General features: G+C 38.6%; 1 protein-coding gene across 7 annotated transcripts in view; it reads left to right on the top strand.

Moving 5' to 3' along the window:
- LOC139959406 (multidrug resistance-associated protein 1-like) overlaps positions 1-19636 on the top strand; it is a 59090-nt gene that overhangs the window by 35305 nt on the left and 4149 nt on the right. For 4 of the 7 annotated variants that reach the window (XM_071956981.1, XM_071956978.1, XM_071956979.1 and 1 more), the window contains 6 exons: positions 5318-5628; positions 13970-14169; positions 15931-16057; positions 16906-17007; positions 18399-18545; positions 19223-19381. In XM_071956981.1, coding sequence (XP_071813082.1) covers positions 5318-5628; positions 13970-14169; positions 15931-16057; positions 16906-17007; positions 18399-18545; positions 19223-19381 — 1046 coding nt within the window. Of the gene's footprint in view, positions 1-2794; positions 3106-5317; positions 5629-7492; positions 7804-13969; positions 14170-15930; positions 16058-16905; positions 17008-18398; positions 18546-19222; positions 19382-19636 lie in introns of all 7 variants that reach the window. The other 3 variants (XM_071956982.1, XM_071956983.1, XM_071956980.1) reach the window with 3 other exon arrangements.

Raw genomic sequence — 19636 nt, 5'->3', positions numbered from 1 at the left:
AATTTGAAAACTCTTTGATAACTGAGTATTATTGTGCAATAGGACGGATGTAAACGGTGAATTTGCATTTTCTAAAAACTTGACCTTTTTGAGCTATTCAATTCAAGCAGAGCATCATAAAGTGTTTATAATCACAGCTGTCCAAATCCTATCGACAAAAGTACATACCTTACAAAATTATGAGGGGAGTATGTTTCACCTTCCCCACCCCCACCCCCTTCCCCTACCATCTTTAGGACTCCTCTTCATGTATGATCACAGTTGCCTAGTACATTTATGCATTTTGACACTGCTACCTACTTCTGCTTTCTTTTTCCTTGTTAAAACTATATCTGACATTGTAACATTCCAATATCTGCAATCCCTTTGTCTTAACACCAGTTTAAGGGCATTCAATGTAAATTTACAGGTTTATACAGCTTATGTGAAGGTAGATTTTATGACTTGACATGATCAACTTCAGTAGGAGTGATGTGTGGTTCCTAGGTTTGATTTATGAGTCTTAGATGTGATGTGTGCAACTGAGATGTGATGTGTGAGTCTTAGATGTGATGTGTGATTCTTAGGAGTGACATATGGATTCTAGGTTTGATTATAAACTAGAATTGAAACCTCACTGTTTCTAAGATGTGATGTGTGAGTCTAAGATGTGGTGTGAGACTGTGATGTGATGCGTGAGTCCTAGGAGTGATGTGTCAGTCCTAAGTTTGATTTATGAGTCTTACATGTGATGTGGGAGACTGATGTGTGAGTCCTAGGAGTGATGTGTGGGTCGTACATGTGATGGAGGGGGTCATAGATATGATGTATGGCTGCTAACCATACATATTGTTGTGTCGATCCTGAATGTGATACTAAAGGTTAAGGTAATAAATTTTAGTGCATATTTTGTTAAATCTTCAGTGGAAGAGGCTATCAAGAATAGTGGCTAGATCATTGAGTTTCACATCTTTACCCAGTTTGCACTGTGTCCTCCCCTACCTTCTCTCTATTCCCCTTCCCTCCCCCTCTTACCCACCTTCTCACCACTCCATGGGAACAAAGATACAATAGTTTGTAAATAAATCCTTTCTATAAAGATAGTGTGAACAGTGGAATGAGATTTACAGTTGCAAGTGGTATTAATGTTATAGATATCCCCAGAGTGAATTGATGGCTGCACTGAACACTAATGATAAACAGAGGCTGATATACCTGATAACATAAGCAACATCAGAAACAAAAGAAAAACATGTCAAGGAAAGTGTAGGAGAAGATTGTCTAAATCTGTCTTACAGTGTACCTTGCCAAATAGCAGCAGATATCTTAGTCGTATAGAGGGCAGTCAAGTTATTTGTTGATATCATGTGACTTTGTCCGAGATGTCACGAAGGATCTCCCAGCTTCATTGTCTGTACAGAATAAGCTGATAGTTGGACTTGCTATGTTGTTGTGATTGGACTTGCTATGTTGTTGTGATTGGACTTGCTATGTTGTTGTGATTGGACTTACTATGTTGTTGTGATTGGACTTGCTATGTTGTTGTGATTGGACTTGCTATGTTGTTGTGATTGGACTTGCTATGTTGTTGTGATTGGACTTGCTATGTTGTTGTGATTGGACTTGCTATGTTGTTGTGATTGGACTTGCTATGTTGTTGTGATTGGACTTACTATGTTGTTGTGATTGGACTTGCTATGTTGTTGTGATTGGACTTGCTATGTTGTTGTGATTGGACTTGCTATGTTGTTGTGATTGGACTTGCTATGTTGTTGTGATTGGACTTGCTATGTTGTTGTGATTGGACTTGCTATGTTGTTGTGATTGGACTTGCTATGTTGTTGTGATTGGACTTGCTATGTTGTTGTGATTGGACTTGCTATGTTGTTGTGATTGGACTTGCTATGTTGTTGTGATTGGACTTGCTATGTTGTTGTGATTGGACTTGCTATGTTGTTGTGATTGGACTTGCTATGTTGTTGTGATTGGACTTGCTATGTTGTTGTGATTGGACTTGCTATGTTGTTGTGATTGGACTTGCTATGTTGTTGTGATTGGACTTGCTATGTTGTTGTGATTGGACTTGCTATGTTGTTGTGATTGGACTTGCTATGTTGTTGTGATTGGACTTGCTATGTTGTTGTGATTGGACTTGCTATGTTGTTGTGATTGGACTTGCTATGTTGTTGTGATTGGACTTGCTATGTTGTTGTGATTGGACTTGCTATGTTGTTGTGATTGGACTTGCTATGTTGTTGTGATTGGACTTGCTATGTTGTCATCTCAGTTTGTCAGTAGTTCTAAAGGCTTGGCTCAGTCATTTACATATTCTCTTCATAAGGAGTCTGGAACATTTTGTGGTTATGTTCATGGTTTATCATGGTTCATCTTCAAAAGTAATAATTAATAACATGATTGCTCAAGAGATGTGTTTCCTGTTGTCAGTAAAAAGATATTCATTGTTTTTTTTTTAATGCTAAGAGTCCTTTGTCTCTAGGAATCTTATTAATACTTAAAATGTGAGCTACAAGATTCATGCTGGAGTTCCATTGCCATTTTTGATGCTCTATCAGTATGGCAGCCATCTTGTTTTGTTAGTTCAATTTGATATCTATATGTCAAATGCAGGGATTATAGAGGATACTCTTTATTACCATATGTGTACATACTATACATGTACTGTAAGTAATCATTAGTGTTGGGAGGGAGAGGAGGGGTGTAGGAGGGGGTCAGGGTGACAGACAGGTAACAGGAGAAGGCTTGCCACTGTAATCTTTCATCACCATCTCCTATTGACTCTCATTACATTTTACAGTGCTTGCTGGGGTCTCTCAGTCTGTTTTACTCTATCTGGGTGCTCTTCGTGCCTCCGGGCAGCTCCACAATTTCTTACTGCAACAGATCCTGCGTTGCCCCATGTCATTCTTTGACATCACCCCTGCTGGAAGAATCTTGAACAGGTTCAGTAAAGATATGCAAGGCTTAGATGAAGAAGTCGCTAATTGTTTACAAGACTGGTTCCTCTGCGTCCTGGAAGCTGCGGGCGTAATATTCATTGTCACGTACAGCACCAGGGTCGCAATTGTGGCCCTTGTCCCTCTATGCTGCATCTATATAGTCATTCAGGTACAGAAACAAAAAAACTGGAAGAAATATCACAAAAAGTGTTTTTTTTTTGTTCAGTCATTTAGAAATAACAGTGCTTAATTTCTTTTTTATGAAAGCATAATCTTTTTATTCAAACTGCAGCAGTTTTTGTAAAATTATTCCAAATTGGCAAATGCATGGAAGATGTATGCATAGTATGGGATTGTCCGGTACACCTTGTGTCCGTACAATATTTCTATGTGGTTGTGATCCTTGTGTGTACTGTATCACTGTGCTTTCACTTCTTTGATGTTGTTGACTAATTTTGCTATTGCTCAGTAGTACGATTGCAAGGTCTGGCTTAAAGCACACGCTTTTGTTAACATAGCTCAAATTACTTGCTGTCTAAATTAATTTAAACCGATAGTTATTTTGTTAAATTGTCACAACATGTGCTTGAAATTGACAAAAGTCTGTATACTTTTCTAAGCAGTTGCCAAAATTTCATCTGAACCTAAAACACTTTAACCCCAGCTATAGCTAGCCTACCCTTAACTTTTCATGTATGAAATCCAGATTTTATGTTGTCATTATCACTCCAAGGTATCTTTGCACCTTATTGATGATAGGATAAACCTCAGAGGGTTGCTATTGGGCATTGTCATTGTGACTTATGGTATCTTGTGGGATATGGCCATGAAACATAAGCAAGTTGATGTGTTTGTTCAAATGTGGAAAAAGTGCTGAATTGTGCCCTTGTTGCTTATCTTCCCCTATCTGTTCAAGCCAGCTCTTATCCCCACCCCCACCCCCACCCCCACCCCCTCCCATTCATTGTCTGGTCATTATTGTCCTTAGAATCCATGGAATTCTATCCATCTTCACCCTCTGGAGAGGCTCCCACATGGCCTAGTTATTGTCTTAATTTAACAGGTAGACATTTCTATGTATAGATGATTAACTTATCTTAAATATGGTTTGCTGGTCTTTACTGACATAAGTGACCATGTTCCCATGCTGAGGCATTGTGGCATCCTACCCTCATCATTAAATTATTACATTGGGCCCACAATGTAACCTGTCAACCGGAAAATATCAATTGTTGCCAAAATAAAAATCTCTTTGCCAGAAGGCTAGTTTATCAACGGAACACCAAACTGTTGATTTCATTATGGAATAATTAATGATATTGGTTTGACTTGTTGTATTGTTCAATACTTCATTATCTTTCCCTTGTCTTCATGAATAATTGTTATGAAGATGTTGCATTGTTGGAGGTGTTGCTCTGTGGTTTTTGGTTGCTTATTGACTTCGTACAGTTCGTAATTATGGTCTTTGTGTACAGTGGTACAGTCCAGATAGTATCAATTTCAGTGTGTTGGGAGTTTTAACTGTCTGTCCGACATTTTTTTTTGTGGTTGGATCCATTTTTTCTTGGCATATTGTGTGGTTTGGATACATTGTTGGTCTCATGCAGCAGGTAAAGTCTGGTGTTGCCTTGATGAGTATTACTGTGAACAACATGCAAATTGCAATACACAATCAGTGTTATGGTAGCATATTTGACAGCTATAGAGTAGCATGGTTTCATTACTTACTGATGTTAATTTTTCACTGTTGTTTAATAGCCCCCTTGAAACTACTGTAGTATGGTTAATACATTTAGTAACTTATTCCTACCTCCTAATTCTAGTCATATAGCGTAAGTATCAACGAATATAGTTCTTCATATTTATGTCACATAACGCTGTATCTCCTAGTGGAATGTACAAAATATAACCGAAAAGTTGACCATGTCAGAGGATAACTGAGTTGCAACCAGACCTAAGTTAATAAACATTATCTCAGTTACCATGGTATTTAAGTTAGAAATAAATGAAGTAGTCCCAACTCTCTCTGTAGTTGGCATTATAGTGGTGAATGAGGTCTGTTTGTTTAGTATTACATGATTAACCATTAGTTCTAATTGTTTTATTCTGCCTAGTGAGGGCTTTATGTTAGTAATTATGTCCATTTAGTTTTGAATCCCTGATTAGTGAGGTCCATTTTTATTCAGTACATGTTACAAATAAGTTTCTAAATAGGCAGCTATTTTTCTCCTTCGGTGTAACTACAACTTTCATCTATTGTTTCCATTGTGAAAATCTTTCAATCCATTTTAAGTGCAGCTTGGTTCCCTGCTGTTGGTATAAAATCACATGGTTATCTAACCCACTACATTGGCACACATCTCTCATCTCTACCTCATCAGCTGTCACGTGCCTCTGCAGAGCAATCCTCTTTGCATACGGCTCCCTTACAGCCGCTAGGAGGGTGCACGGCGCTCTAATAAACCACCTGCTGCTCGCCCCGATGTCATTCTTTGACACCACTCCGTCGGGACGAGTTTTGAATCGTTTCAGCAAAGACGTTTACACGATCGACGTGACGGTGCCAGCGAAGACCACCAGTTTTCTTCAGTGCTTCTTGCGGGTGTTCTGTGTGATCGTGGTGGTCACGTACGGTACTCCGTTAGCCCTCCTCGGACTTGTACCTCTCTGCATCACCTACTATCTCATACTGGTACATCTTCCTATGACCGTCTCGCTGGCGCGGACGTTTGTTTCGTTTTGAACACAATTTGACTTATCCATGGAAGCATCTTCCAGCCGTGTCTGAAGCCTGCCTTTTTTTCTTGCACTTTCTCACTCATTTTTCTGCTTTTCAGTTTTCCAACTATATATTTCCTTTCCTCTGCTTCCTGTCCTGCCTACATTGCTATTGAAAGCAGCTTCCTGAGCATGTTAGATTTAAATGTCAATCAAAACGGTTTGAAATCAGAGTGATGTTTTGCAACATCACTTTTTGATAGTTTGTTTTGCAACATCACTATTCTGTTTTGCAACATCACTATTCTAAGATATATTTCTTGACCTGTTATTGTCATGGCCAGAACTCTGGAAATTAAAGAACAACTTGACCATGCCAAACTACCCACAGACCTTTGTGGTACTTCTATTGAGTACAGAACCGTATTACCTTTTCTTCCTTCAAATGAATGCGCTGTATTAAAGTAGATCCAGTGCTTACACCCATCTGGTGATGTACTACTGGAAATGTTTTTTTTTTCCCTAGGCCATAAAACATGACGATTTCTGTCAAATTTGTTTATATGTCAGTAACATAATGTTGAGGTGAGGGTGGCTTTATTTTCAACATACCATAATAAATAATGCAGATATTTAGTTACACAGAGGAGTGATATTACGCATCGTAAATCTTAATTATGGATGTCAGGGTTTTCATGGACTCTGTAGATGCTTGGTGGAGGTAGTTTGGAATACTGTAGCGTGGGGATGTAAACTCATAATGTATTGTCTGTAAAAACAAAAGCTTAGTTAGTAATTTTGTCAGTTTTCAGTTTTGGTTGAATTATCTTTGTGTAATTGATGACATTCGCTGTCCAATAATTTCACTTAAATCTCACTCTGTTTGTACCGCAGTCGATATCAAATATCTGTAATGCAATGGTTGTTGATAATTGGCACTAAATTTATGAATATTCATGTGGTGGTCTGTCCCTCAACTTAAGAGGACATAATTTGTTTATTGAATTGACCTTTCTGATGCTTGCCAAGTTGACAGTACCCATGGATATACCAAGAATAGGAGAAATCATGTCATATTAGCCAAAGTGTCAGACAAGTTTAGGACATGTTGCAGTTTCATATTTCTGTAGGCTACCATTAACCAAACACAGGCTTGCTTTTTCAGTTTTCACAGATATCGAACCAATCTGCATATGACTACAGTGTCACCCAAGATAGTTTGATATTTATAATTATTTTGCTCATGAAATTTGATAATTTAACTGAAAGAAATAACTTGCTGAGGCTGTCTCCCTATTGGCTGGAATCAGTGTTGATTCATACAATGACTAGATGTCTCCCTATTGGTTGGAATCAGTGTTGATTCATACAATGACTAGATGTCTCCCGGGTGAGGCTGTAATTGATGATGTAACTATTAGAAATAACTTGCTGAGGCTGTCTCCCTATTGGCTGGAATCAGTGTTGATTCATATGATGACTAGATGTCTCCCTATTGGTTGGAATCTGTTGATTCATGCAATGACTAGATGTCTCCCGGGAAATGCTGTGATTGTGACAAAATTCCATCATCTAAAGCAGTCTATGCTAATATTGAAGAAAAAAAGCGGCAAACTTCTACAGTAGATCGAATTCCATCCTGCAAAAGATAAGTGACATGTAGAAACCTAAAAACAGGACTTTATTATTGCAGACTTTATTTAGTGCATAGTGCTGGCCTTTATCTGCTTCAAGGACTTTAAGAGTTGCTGTATCTTGTTTTCTAACTGGCTAATGTTTGGTTTATTTGCTTCTTTTTATCCTCTGTGATTACATTGCTCATCACCCTGCTGATGCAGCTATATGTATGCTCATCGCAACCCTCAGCCTATATCACGGGGGCGTCATTGCATCACGCATATTGCACGACAACTTACTCAGACACATCCTGCTCTCCCCCACCTCATTTTACGACACCACCCCGACCGGTAGGATTCTGAACCGTTTCGGAAAAGACGTGAACAGTGTGGACGACGTTTTACCGATGCGTTTCTCTCATTGGATTCGATGCTTCATGCATACAGCTACCACAGTGCTGGTTATATGCAGCAGCACTTGGATTGCGTTAATAGGGCTTGTGCCTCTATTTGTGTTGTATGTTCTAATTCAGGTAGTAATGGCTTTATTTATCCTCCGTGCATGAGTTCACCTGCCGACAATCTGTTGATCTTTCACTAATTATTAGTCTTCACCAATGTAGTCTGTAGTCAGTATCTCTGTACTCCCTAACACATAATTACAGTCATTATACTGACTGGTATGAGATTTCTTTCTTTGCTGTGGTAGTTTTAGTTTACATATACAGCACAGTATCTTTTCCTTTTGGCCTCCAAATTTATAACCCCTCTCGGGCAGAATGTGTCATTTTTCTTTAATACTCTCTCATTCCTTGGAATTTCTGGTAAGGAATTTAATGGAGATAATGGCAATTCAATCCTAAAAAATCACATTTTTTTTCGGGGAAAAAATTAATGGCATTAGCTATAATTAATGCCATTAATTTTATTCCCCGAAAAAAAATGTTGATAAACCTTTCAAGTGTATATTTTGATTTGGATGAAGAGTTTAAATGGATTCCTTGAATATACCAAAATTGTGTCTCTGACACAACCTCGAGAAATATAAGGAAAACACTCTGTTTTTGACATTCCTACAACAATTTAGAATACAAATTTGGCTATTTTTTACCATACAGACTACAAAGTACCTGTAACATGTTCATTTTATATTTAAAAATTGAAATTTCTTTGATCAAAATGCAAGAGGCCATGTCGCTTTTAAATATGCTGAGCAGGTATGACCAAAACCCCGACCAGGAATAAAACTTAGCTTTCTTAATTTTGTTATTTACTAAAATTGATTTGAAAAAATATATAATATGAGTTATCGAGTCTAGTTGTGATGTTTGAGCTTTGTAGATGCATAGGTCGTAGATGTGATGTGTCGTTCATGGATGTGATGTGTTGACTGTAGATGTGATGTCTGGCTGGGTCATGAATGTGATGTGTGGAACCTAAGTGGGATTTGTGGATCCTAGGTGTGTGATGTGTGGGTCATAGATGTGATATGTGGAGCATACATTTGAAATGTGGGTCCTACGGGTATTGTCTGGGTCATGAATGTGATGTGTGGAACCTAGGTGGGATTTGTGGATCCTAGGTGTGTGATGTGTGGGTCATAGATGTGATATGTGGGTCCTACGGGTATTGTCTGGGTCAAGAATGTGATGTGTGGAACCTAGGTGGGATTTGTGGATCCTAGGTGTGTGATGTGTGGGTCATAGATGTGATATGTGGGTCCTAAGGGTATTGTCTGGGTCAAGAATGTGATGTGTGGAACCTAGGTGGGATTTGTGGATCCTAGGTGTGTGATGTGTGGGTCATAGATGTGTTATGTGGGTCCTACAGGTATTGTCTGGGTCATGGATGTGATGTGTGGAACTTAGGTGGGATTTGTGGATCCTAGGTGTGTGATGTGTGGGTCATAGATGTGTTATGTGGGTCCTACAGGTATTGTCTGGGTCATGGATGTGATGTGTGGAACTTAGGTGGGACTTGTGGATCCTAGGTGTGTGATGTGTGGGTCATAGATGTGATGTGTTGACTGTAAATGTGATATATGGGTCCTATGTGTGATGTCTGGCTGGGTCGTGAATGTGATGTGTGGGTCCTAAGTGGGATTTGTGGATCCTAGGTGTGTGATGTGTGGGTCATAGATGTGATATGTAGGTCCCATGTGTGATGTCTGGGTCATAAATGTGATGTGTGGAATCTAGGTGGGATTTGTGGATCCTAGGTGTGTGATGTGTGGGTCATAGATGTGATGTGTTGACTGTAAATGTGATATATGGGTCCTATGTGTGATGTCTGGCTGGGTCATGAATGTGATGTGTGGGTCCTAAGTGGGATTTGTGGATCCTAGGTGTGTGATGTGTGGGTCATAGATGTGATATGTAGGTCCCATGTGTGATGTCTGGGTCATAAATGTGATGTGTGGAATCTAGGTGGGATTTGTGGATCCTAGGTGTGTGATGTGTGGGTCATAGATGTGATATGTGGGTCACATGTGTGATGTCTGGGTCATAAATGTGATGTGTGGAATCTAGGTGGGATTTGTGGATCCTAGGTGTGTGATGTGTGGGTCATAGATGTGATGTGTTGACTGTAAATGTGATATATGGGTCCTATGTGTGATGTCTGGCTGGGTCATGAATGTGATGTGTGGGTCCTAAGTGGGATTTGTGGATCCTAGGTGTGTGATGTGTGGGTCATAGATGTGATATGTAGGTCCCATGTGTGATGTCTGGGTCATAAATGTGATGTGTGGAATCTAGGTGGGATTTGTGTTGACTGTAGATGTGATGTCTGGGTCCTATGTGTGATGTCTGGCTGGGTCATGAATGTGGAAACTTGGTGGGCTTAGTGGATCCTAGGTGTGTGATGTGTGGGTCATAGATGTGATATGTGGGTCCCATGTGTGATGTGTGGGTCATAGATGTGATGTGTGGAGGCTATGAAGAGTAATTACTAGATCATTGAGTTTAACTATACACTCCCACAGATTATGTGAATTGTTGATTTCAAGAGTTTTCTGTAATGTAGCAGATGGCATGTTTGAATGTGTCATAGCAATGGGGAGACGACTGTTAACGTGGGGCTACAGTGTGTGTAAATCATATACATTATCATGCATGTGGGTCACTGTTGGTAATTCAATGGTTGGGAGTTTGGTTGTATCTCAACAAGTAAGACTTCCAATATTCATGTCAGATTGTAGGGTTGATAATACAGCTAAAGTGTCCTTGCTTCCATCAGCGAGCATGGTAATAACTTAGTGTGCTGATTGTAAATCTAACTGTCATAGCTGTACATCATATATTGGTTTGATGACTGATATAGATGAATAATTAATTTCATTTGCTCTCTTCCTTAAATTATTCAGTATTTTCTGTATTCATCACAATCTTACTGTACCTGTAGTCATTGGTCATCATTGCTTTATTGCATGTGATAATACTTTGTTCACTCTATATGAGAGCAGCCTAGTCAAGAGAAACTTGAAAGGCATCATTTGGAAAAAGATCTTAATTGTGACATGGATTGCATTGTGCTGATAAATTTGTCTTGTTTTTATCTGCATTACTGTGATCAAAATCATTAAGTTGTTTGGTTATATATCGTAATAGCAACTGACTTGTCATTTTCCATCTGAGACCTTTCTTTGTAGTCTGTTTGATTATTGAAGTGATACAGGCCATCAGCCATTCATTTGGTGTATATCCCTAATTATATTATGGTCTATTGCCCTCTCATGTGACTTTCTACCTCCTATGATGTAACCACTGTTAATCTCTCTAATTTCTTGCCGATATTGCAGTTACTTATCTTTTGACTTATACTGACTTCATCTTCAGTGTGTACTCTTATGATGTAAATGTTATCCATTAGCAGTGGGTTTCAATTGAAATAAATTGAAGAAGATTTACTTAATGTTCACCAAAGTAAGGTATTCATTTTACCATGTAGTTAATGAACAGACCAAATCAGTTCAAAACAGACCAGGCTACTGTAGTTAAGTAGGCAAATCACCGGGTGGGATACTTAGGATGTTCCTAGGACAAGTCACAAGTCTATATCAACATGAACAACCAGGGATTGTGTCACTGGGTAGGGATCCAGGCACCTCATAGAACCTGAGGGTGGTCCTATGAGTGAGAAACCAAGTCTATTTATATCAACATGACCAACGTTGTGTCACTGGGTAGGCATCCAGGCACTTCATAGAACCTGAGGGTGGTCCAATGAGTGAGAAACCAGGTATGTTTATATCAACATGACAAACCAGGGGTTTTGTCACTGGGTAGGTATCATGGCACTTCATAGAACCTGAGGGTGGTCCTATGAGTTAGAAACCAAGTCTATTTATATCAACATGACAAACCAGGGGTTGTGTCACTGGGTAGGTATCTAGGCACTTCATAGAACCTGAGGGTGGTCCTATGAGTGAGAAACCAAGTCTATTTATATCAACATGACAAACCAGGGGTTGTGTCACTGGGTAGGCATCCAGGCACTTCATAGAACCTGAGGGTGGTCATATGAGTGAGAAACCAAGTCTATTTATATCAACATGACAAACCAGGGGTTGTGTCACTGGGTAGGGATCCAGGCACTTCATAGAACCTGAGGGTGGTCCTATGAGTGAGAAACCAAGTCTATTTATATCAACATGACAAACCAGGGGTTGTGTCACTGGGTAGGGATCCAGGCATTTCATAGAACCTGAGGGTGGTCCTATGAGTGAGAAACCAGGTATGTTTATATCAACATAACCAACCAGGGGTTGTGTCACTGGGTAGGCATCCAGGCACTTTATAGAACCTGAGGGTGGTCCTATGAGTGAGAAACCAGGTCTGTTTATTTCAACATGACAAACCAGGGGTTGTGTCACTGGGTGAAGATCCAGGCATTTCATAGAACCTGAGGGTGGTCCTATGAGTGAGAAACCAAAAGCCTATTTATAGTAACATGACAAACCAGGAATTGTGTCACTGGGTAGGAATCCAGGCACATATAGGAACCCAGGAAGGGTCACTGGGGTGACGTAGAGACAATTCGTAGAATTGAAAGGCTGGTTCTAGCATAAGTTGCAACTTAAATTTGAAGTGGCATTACATTCCGTTTCAAGAATGAAGATGAGGGTCGTACATTTTAAGCAATAATGGTATGAAACATACCCTAAATTCAGACTTCCAAAAGGATGAGAAGTTAAGTAAGTAATATACGAAATCATGGAAACCGTAAATTTATGAGAGATTATTATGACGTCACAGTAAATTAGATAAACACTGTGAACAAACATTGTCAATACCTAAAAAAAAAAAAAAACTAACAATCCTGCAAAAGCAAAGTATTTTATAAAGAAAACATTTAAGAAAAAAATTCCATAACTTAATCCCAACTCTTGTCTATTCCCCCCCCCCCACCACCCTCTCCCACCTACACCTATTCCCTTAAAATGATCGGCTGGGGTAGTAGGGCTCGTCAAGTTGTTCAAATGAGGAAATATTTAGTTTAGGATTTCATGCATGAATTCTGCACTTTTATCTCTCTTTTAGTTTTATATTCTTGCTATTTTATGTTTTTTTTTGCATGTTTGGTTTTGGCATGGTCTCTTTTAACCCTTACTGCATATTAACCTTTGCTGCGTATTTCTTTCCTTGCACTTCCCTAACCGTTTCATTACTATTTTTATTAATTATTATTATAATTGCATATTTCCAGTATTTTGGTGCATATAACCAGTATTTTTAAGCCAGGGCTACAGTACATTTTGGGTGATTAAATGGGAATTTTAGTGTTTGAGATATCAAGAAATTTACCCTCCTACTACAGTATTTCAAAAAACAAAGAATTATATGAATAGATTGCTAATCCTCATGTTACAGCAAATATTTCACTGTTATTTAGCAAGTTGCGAAAAAAAAAAAACTGACCAGATTTAACTGAGGTAAATGCTCAGCTTAAGAAAGAAGAAGGCGAATGTTAAAGAAAATCTTTGTCCAATTTACTGTCGAACAAGGTTACAAATAGAACTGCCGAAAAAATAAAAAATACAACACACTTTTGTTTGTAGTGAATTTACCTAAATAATGTTAACTTAACAAGTTTGAATGTGGTTAAAAGTGCTTTAGATCTATATATGATTGTGAATAATTTGTTGCTGGTTTATTCTTATATAGCTAAAAATATAATAGGCTTACTCGCGATGAAGTATCTTATCCCTATGTTGCTGTTTATGTTGTTAAATGTTTATGTAGTACTTTGCATATATGTTTTTATTTATGTTTTCAATGTTTTGCATAGTAAGTATTGCTTCAGACAATGACGTTATCTTTCCTTTGTATTTTTTGATGATAACAAAGATAACATTTTATGTAACAGATACACTTATGTCAGGCTGTACCAAAAATGGTTCTATCCTCACTTTAATAAATACTGCTTATGTTGTTTTACCAAAGTTTAATTGTTAAATTTAGAATTATTAGTTTGATTTAATTTAAGCTTAAGATGAGTTGATGTTAGATGGATTAATATTTCTGTATCTTACACTAATATAATTCACCATAAAATAAATATTAGTGCCATACCATTAGTAGCTCAAACATAGATCTTATTTTTAAATCCTTCGCTACTTAATTAATAAATCATTACTTCACTGCACATGTTTACAATTCTAATTGTTGTTTTGCTATCGGTGTTTGCCTCCTCATGTAGCGATACTTCGTCAGTACATCCAGACAACTCAAACGACTCGAGTCTGTTTCCAGGTCACCGATCTACTCTCACTTCTCCGAGACACTGTCAGGGACCAGCACCATCCGGGCCTTCAGCAAGCAGAAAGATTTCATTCTGCAGAATGAACAGTTGGTTGATAGGAACCAAGAAACCTACTATCCTAACATAGTGTCCAATAGGTGAGCATTATAATATGTACACAGTAGTTTGGTTGCTATATATGCAGTGTAAGAAATCATTTTACTCAACAAGAAATACACTAAGAAAAGCCAAGATGGCAAAATGTAGAAATGTAGAACACCAGCTTTGGGGGTGATACCCAAATATCATTTTACTTATGATTTGGGGGTATTTACTATTTAGTTACAATGTAGTTATCTGTCAGACTACCTCCAACGCCAATTTTGATTAGTCAAACAGAAATTTGACCGTCCCAGACAACTCGACTACCAATAGAAGTTTGCCCTATATTCAGTGCTGGTTATGACTTTGATGACTGTCTCAGGGGAAACAGTTAATGATTCTCCCTTGGACAACCAGATCCTACTTTTTGGTTGTCCAAACCGAAAATTTGGTTGACTGAAAAAAAAGTAGCAACGTAATAAAGAGTGAGCAATTGATATGTGCACTGTAGGTGGTTTCATGCATATTGTACAATAATAAAAACAGTGATCAAGGCTAGCCTATTTAGTAACTGTAGATTTTGGCAACTTTGCTAATTTTGTGGCAACTTTGCTAAATTAACATACAGAAAGTCTAGCCTTACGACAAAATATGTAGTAACTTTTGCAATGATAGGAGATTCATTGAATGTTTCACTAGGAGTACATTTTCATCAAAAGGAAAATAGGCAAACTTTCTACGGCGGTCTGTTACAATTCAGCAGGCAATGTATATCTTCAAGCCCGCTATGGGCCTACGATTTACCAGATGTTTTGTGCAAATCTGATTGTGGTCTAAGTGTACACTTTAGGATTGTAATTGGTTAGTTGGTGTAACTCTGGCCATAAGTATTTCACAATATAACCTAATGGCTTACACTGTGGACAAGTTATGCAGTAACTATGAACGTTATGATCAGGCTCATCAGTTTAGTGAAATACATCGGTAGGCCATGAATTGTAAATGTTTACAAAGGTTACAGATGGCCAAACACTGCTTGCCATGAATTGTAAATGTTTGCATAGGATATGGTGGGCCTGATACGCTTGCCATGAATTGTAACTGTTTGCATAGGATATAGCCCGCCTGGACTGCTTACCATGAATTGTAAATGTTTGCATAGGATATGGTGGGCCTGATACGCTTGCCATGAATTGTAACTGTTTGCATAGGATATAGCCTGCCTGGACTGCTTACCATGAATTGTAAATGTTTGCATATGATATAACCCGTCTGGACTGCTTGCCATGAATTGTAAATGTTTGCATAGCATATAGCCTGTCTGGACTGCTTGCTAATGGATTTTTCATTAATCAGACCAAGCAACATCAAATTTAGAAGGTGGCGTGTATGTCACACCTACCTCTAGACACAAAAGCTTTAATGTAAATGTGTCACTATGTGGGCTTACGTACAATCGCTATTTACTGTGACCATGGTAATGAGATGCAGCATTGTTGCTCTAGTTTTTGAGATGCAGCAACTTTGCTGCTCTGGTTTTATTTGAGTATTTCCAGCGTGATGGAGGGTGACATCCATCCATCAGTTTACCTATTTGGGATAGCCTCTTTAGTTGCAATGCAATCTGAGTTTGATGTCAGTAACCATTTTTCCTTCAAAGCTGATTTTGTTCGTCGATCAGATATTTGGTCGTCTGGTACAAAGCATTGAAAAGTTGCATGCTGACGAAATAGAAAACTTTGCTGCAATGACGATTTTGTATGTCACTACAATCAGCTTTGAACTCTGAAAACTAATTCTTTTTCTTGTTGTTTTAGGTGGCTTGCAATTCGACTGGAGTTCATTGGAAATGGAATTGTGTTCTTTGCAGCACTTTTTGCAACCATCGGACGAGAATATCTCAGTGCTGGGCTGGTTGGTCTGTCAGTTGCTTATGCTATGCAGGTTTGTCAAGTTTATTACGTATAGAAACTTGTTCACGGATACAAATCTCCATTTCTGAAATGTTCTATTCAAAATTCAAATCAATGATAAATAGTCTATGCATTAAAGTTGACAACTAAAGGAAACTAGCTGATTTACCTTTGACTTCTGGTCAAAGAGGAGTTGAGGGAGTTGTTCAATTATATTTTTGAGAGCAGTTGTAACAAATTATTCCAGATCGCTATACAAAATTCAAATCAATGATAAGATTCTCTACGCATTAAACATCTAGCTGACAACTAAAGGACACTAGCAGATTTACCTTTCACTTCTGGTCAAAGAGGAGTTGAGGGAGTTGTTCAATTATATTTTTGAGAGCAGTTGTAATAAATTATTCCAGATCGCTATACAAAATTCAAATCAATGATAAGATTCTCTACGCATTAAACATCTAGTTGACAACTAAACGACACTGGCAGATTTATCCTTGACTTCTGGTCAAACAGGAGTTGAGGAAGTTGTTTGTTTATATTTATTTTTGAGGTCAGTTGTAATAAATAATTGCAGATTGTGTTTGTGGCTTGGACTATCTCGTTGTTACACTATTTTGATCCTAAATGTGCAGAATCTGAAGGCATTCTGTTTCTCACTGGAGGATTGATGCATGGTTTGATAATATTCTATATAAATAATTTGATGCAAAAGAACAGTTGGTGTTGGAGAGGATTGAGGGAAGGCCCTGTGAAAGCCTCATTTAGCTAGAAACAATGAGAACAATTGTCAATTGTTTTATAATAAATCCTAGTTACTACTGTACAGGAGACATTTATCCGACAAACGTTTAATGGAACGTTCCATTATCTTTACAGGTGACACAGACACTGAATTGGATGGTTAGAATGACCAGCGAACTGGAGACGAACATTGTAGCTGTGGAGAGAATTAAAGAGTACACAGAGATTGAAACAGAGGTCAGTAAAAGGACTATTTATTCAAGGACTTCAGTCAAGGCCGTCAGTCCAACTTTACTTGGGACTGGCCATCAGTTCCACTAAAGCTAAGCCAGTCAGTCCAACTTTACTTGGGATTGGCCCTCAGTTCCACTAAAGCTTAACCCATCATTCCAACTTTACTTGGGACTGGCCCTCAGTTCCACTAAAGCTTAGCCCATCAGTCCAACTTTACTGGGACTGGCCTTCAGTTCCACTAAAGCTAAGCCCGTCGGTCCAACTTTACTTTGGACTGGCCCTCAGTTCCACTAAAGCTAAGCCCGTCAGTCCAACTTTACTGGGACTGGCCTTCAGTTCCACTAAAGCTTAGCCCGTCAGTCCAACTTTACTTTGGACTGGCCCTCAGTTCCACTAAAGCTAAACCCGTCAGTCCAACTTTACTGGGACTGGCCTTCAGTTCCACTAAAGCTTAGCCCGTCAGTCCAACTTTACTTGGGACTGGCCTTCAGTTCCACTAAAGCTAAGCCCGTCGGTCCAACTTTACTTTGGACTGGCCCTCAGTTCCACTAAAGCTAAGCCCGTCAGTCCAACTTTACTTCAGACTGGCCTTCAGTTCCACTAAAGCTTAGCCCGTCAGTCCAACTTTACTTTGGACTGGCCCTCAGTTCCACTAAAGCTAAGCCCGTCAGTCCAACTTTACTTCAGACTGGCCTTCAGTTCCACTAAAGCTAAGCCTGTCGGTCCAACTTTACTTGGGACTGGCCGTCAGTTCCACTAAAGCTAAGCCTGTTAGTCCAACTTTACTTGGGACTGGCCCTCAGTTCCACTAAAGCTAAGCCCGTCGGTCCAACTTTACTTGGGACTGGCCGTCAGTTCCACTAAAGCTAAGCCTGTTAGTCCAACTTTACTGGGACTGGCCATTGGGTCTCTTGTAGCTTTCAAATGCACTGCTAACTAACAGAGTATAAAGTGTTTTAAACTTCTATTTAGAAATATTCCGGGTTTCCGGGGCCATGGAATAAACTGTCAAGAAGATGAGACAGCCATTTCCACGAAAAGTCACAAGAAAAAAGACATTAATAGTACTGTTGAATCATGGGAAGTGTTTATCAACCCAAGAACAGATGATAAAGAATAATTTTAATCTGCTACATATTGTTTCCAATTACTTTTATACTAACGGAAACATGTTCTTATCAGATGCAAGTTATTTATTTTGGGAGTAAAGCATTTTATTTGTAGTAGAGTTGTCATTTCAATACAAAAAAGGAACCATCAATAATGTTAACTTGTTGACAAAAAAATACTGAAAAATCTAGTATGCAGCCTGAAAAATCTAATATGCAGCGCTAGTAGTGTTTATTTATTAGATAGCTGAAAGATACAATAAAAACACTCCTCTATAATGCCAGGCTGCCATGGACATCCCCGAGAAGAAACCTGACGACAGTTGGCCCCCCGCTGGTGAGGTTTGTGTGAAGGACTACAGTACCAGGTACAGAGAGGGACTAGACCTGGTATTAAAGGGAATATCATTTACAATTCAACCAGGAGAGAAGGTAAGGCCAAAGTTAAACTTTAGTCATTAAATGAGTTATAGCATCGTGGAACATTATCATGTTGGGCATAGAGAATCATGTTATACATGCATTCAGTGTTTGGGATGCATCTTGGGGTTACTATGATGAACCTAATATGCAATATTTATACATAATTGCATAATCCTTATTCTAACTACGAGATAAATGTGCTTATATATAGAAAATACAGTTTGGCCAAAAATGAATTTGCTTTCATTTGGAAAGATTGCCAAATATCCTTGTACCTAGTTGTGGTTGAGGAAACTGGTCTACCTTTCATGCCTGTAACACCAGGTTGTAACAAATATAACACAAATTGCAGGTAAAATATTTTGGGAAACATACACCTTCCCAACATGATCATTTCTGTACACCCAAATGATACAATATAAACTGACTGGTCAATACTGCAACATTGTATGGTTTAAGATTTAATTGTCAAATTTTGGGGTTCAACATATGCAAGCTCAAGTAATGACCACAAATGACCTTTCAAATAAAGTTTGACCTCCAAGTTTAGAACACAGTAGGGTCATATGAATAACCATATGCTGTATTATCTTTTGAGCCTTAAGAAGCAATCAATAATCATTAAGATGTAACTATGGACAATGCGGCCAACGATAACTTTACAAGGGTCATTCTGTTTTTGATAGGTCGGTATAGTAGGCCGGACCGGAGCAGGGAAATCGTCTCTGACTTTAGGACTCTTCCGTATCATCGAGGCAGCAGGAGGCAGTATCACTATTGATGGTCAGGATATCTCAGAAATTGGACTTTATGACTTGAGATCCAAACTGACAATTATCCCACAGGTACGTTTATTAAAGTTAGAAACAGCTAGCCCGGTACGTTTATTAAAGGTCTATTCTTCCACAAAGCTAGAAACAGCTAGTCCGGTACATTTATGAAGACTATCATTTCACAAAGTTAGAAACAGCTATTTCGGTACATTTAATCAAGGACTAATCTTCCACAAAGTTAGTAACAGCTAGCCCTTTGGATTTTACTGGATGTAATTGCATCTTTCTCAAGATTGTTGAGAATAATAGTTTATCTTGTTGTTCATC

Source organism: Apostichopus japonicus, chromosome 19 (genome assembly GCF_037975245.1).
Source record: "Apostichopus japonicus isolate 1M-3 chromosome 19, ASM3797524v1, whole genome shotgun sequence".
NCBI lineage: Eukaryota > Metazoa > Echinodermata > Holothuroidea > Aspidochirotida > Stichopodidae > Apostichopus > Apostichopus japonicus.
The sequence above is the reverse complement of the archived record's forward strand: the minus strand, read 5'-3'. Positions and strand labels throughout refer to the sequence as shown.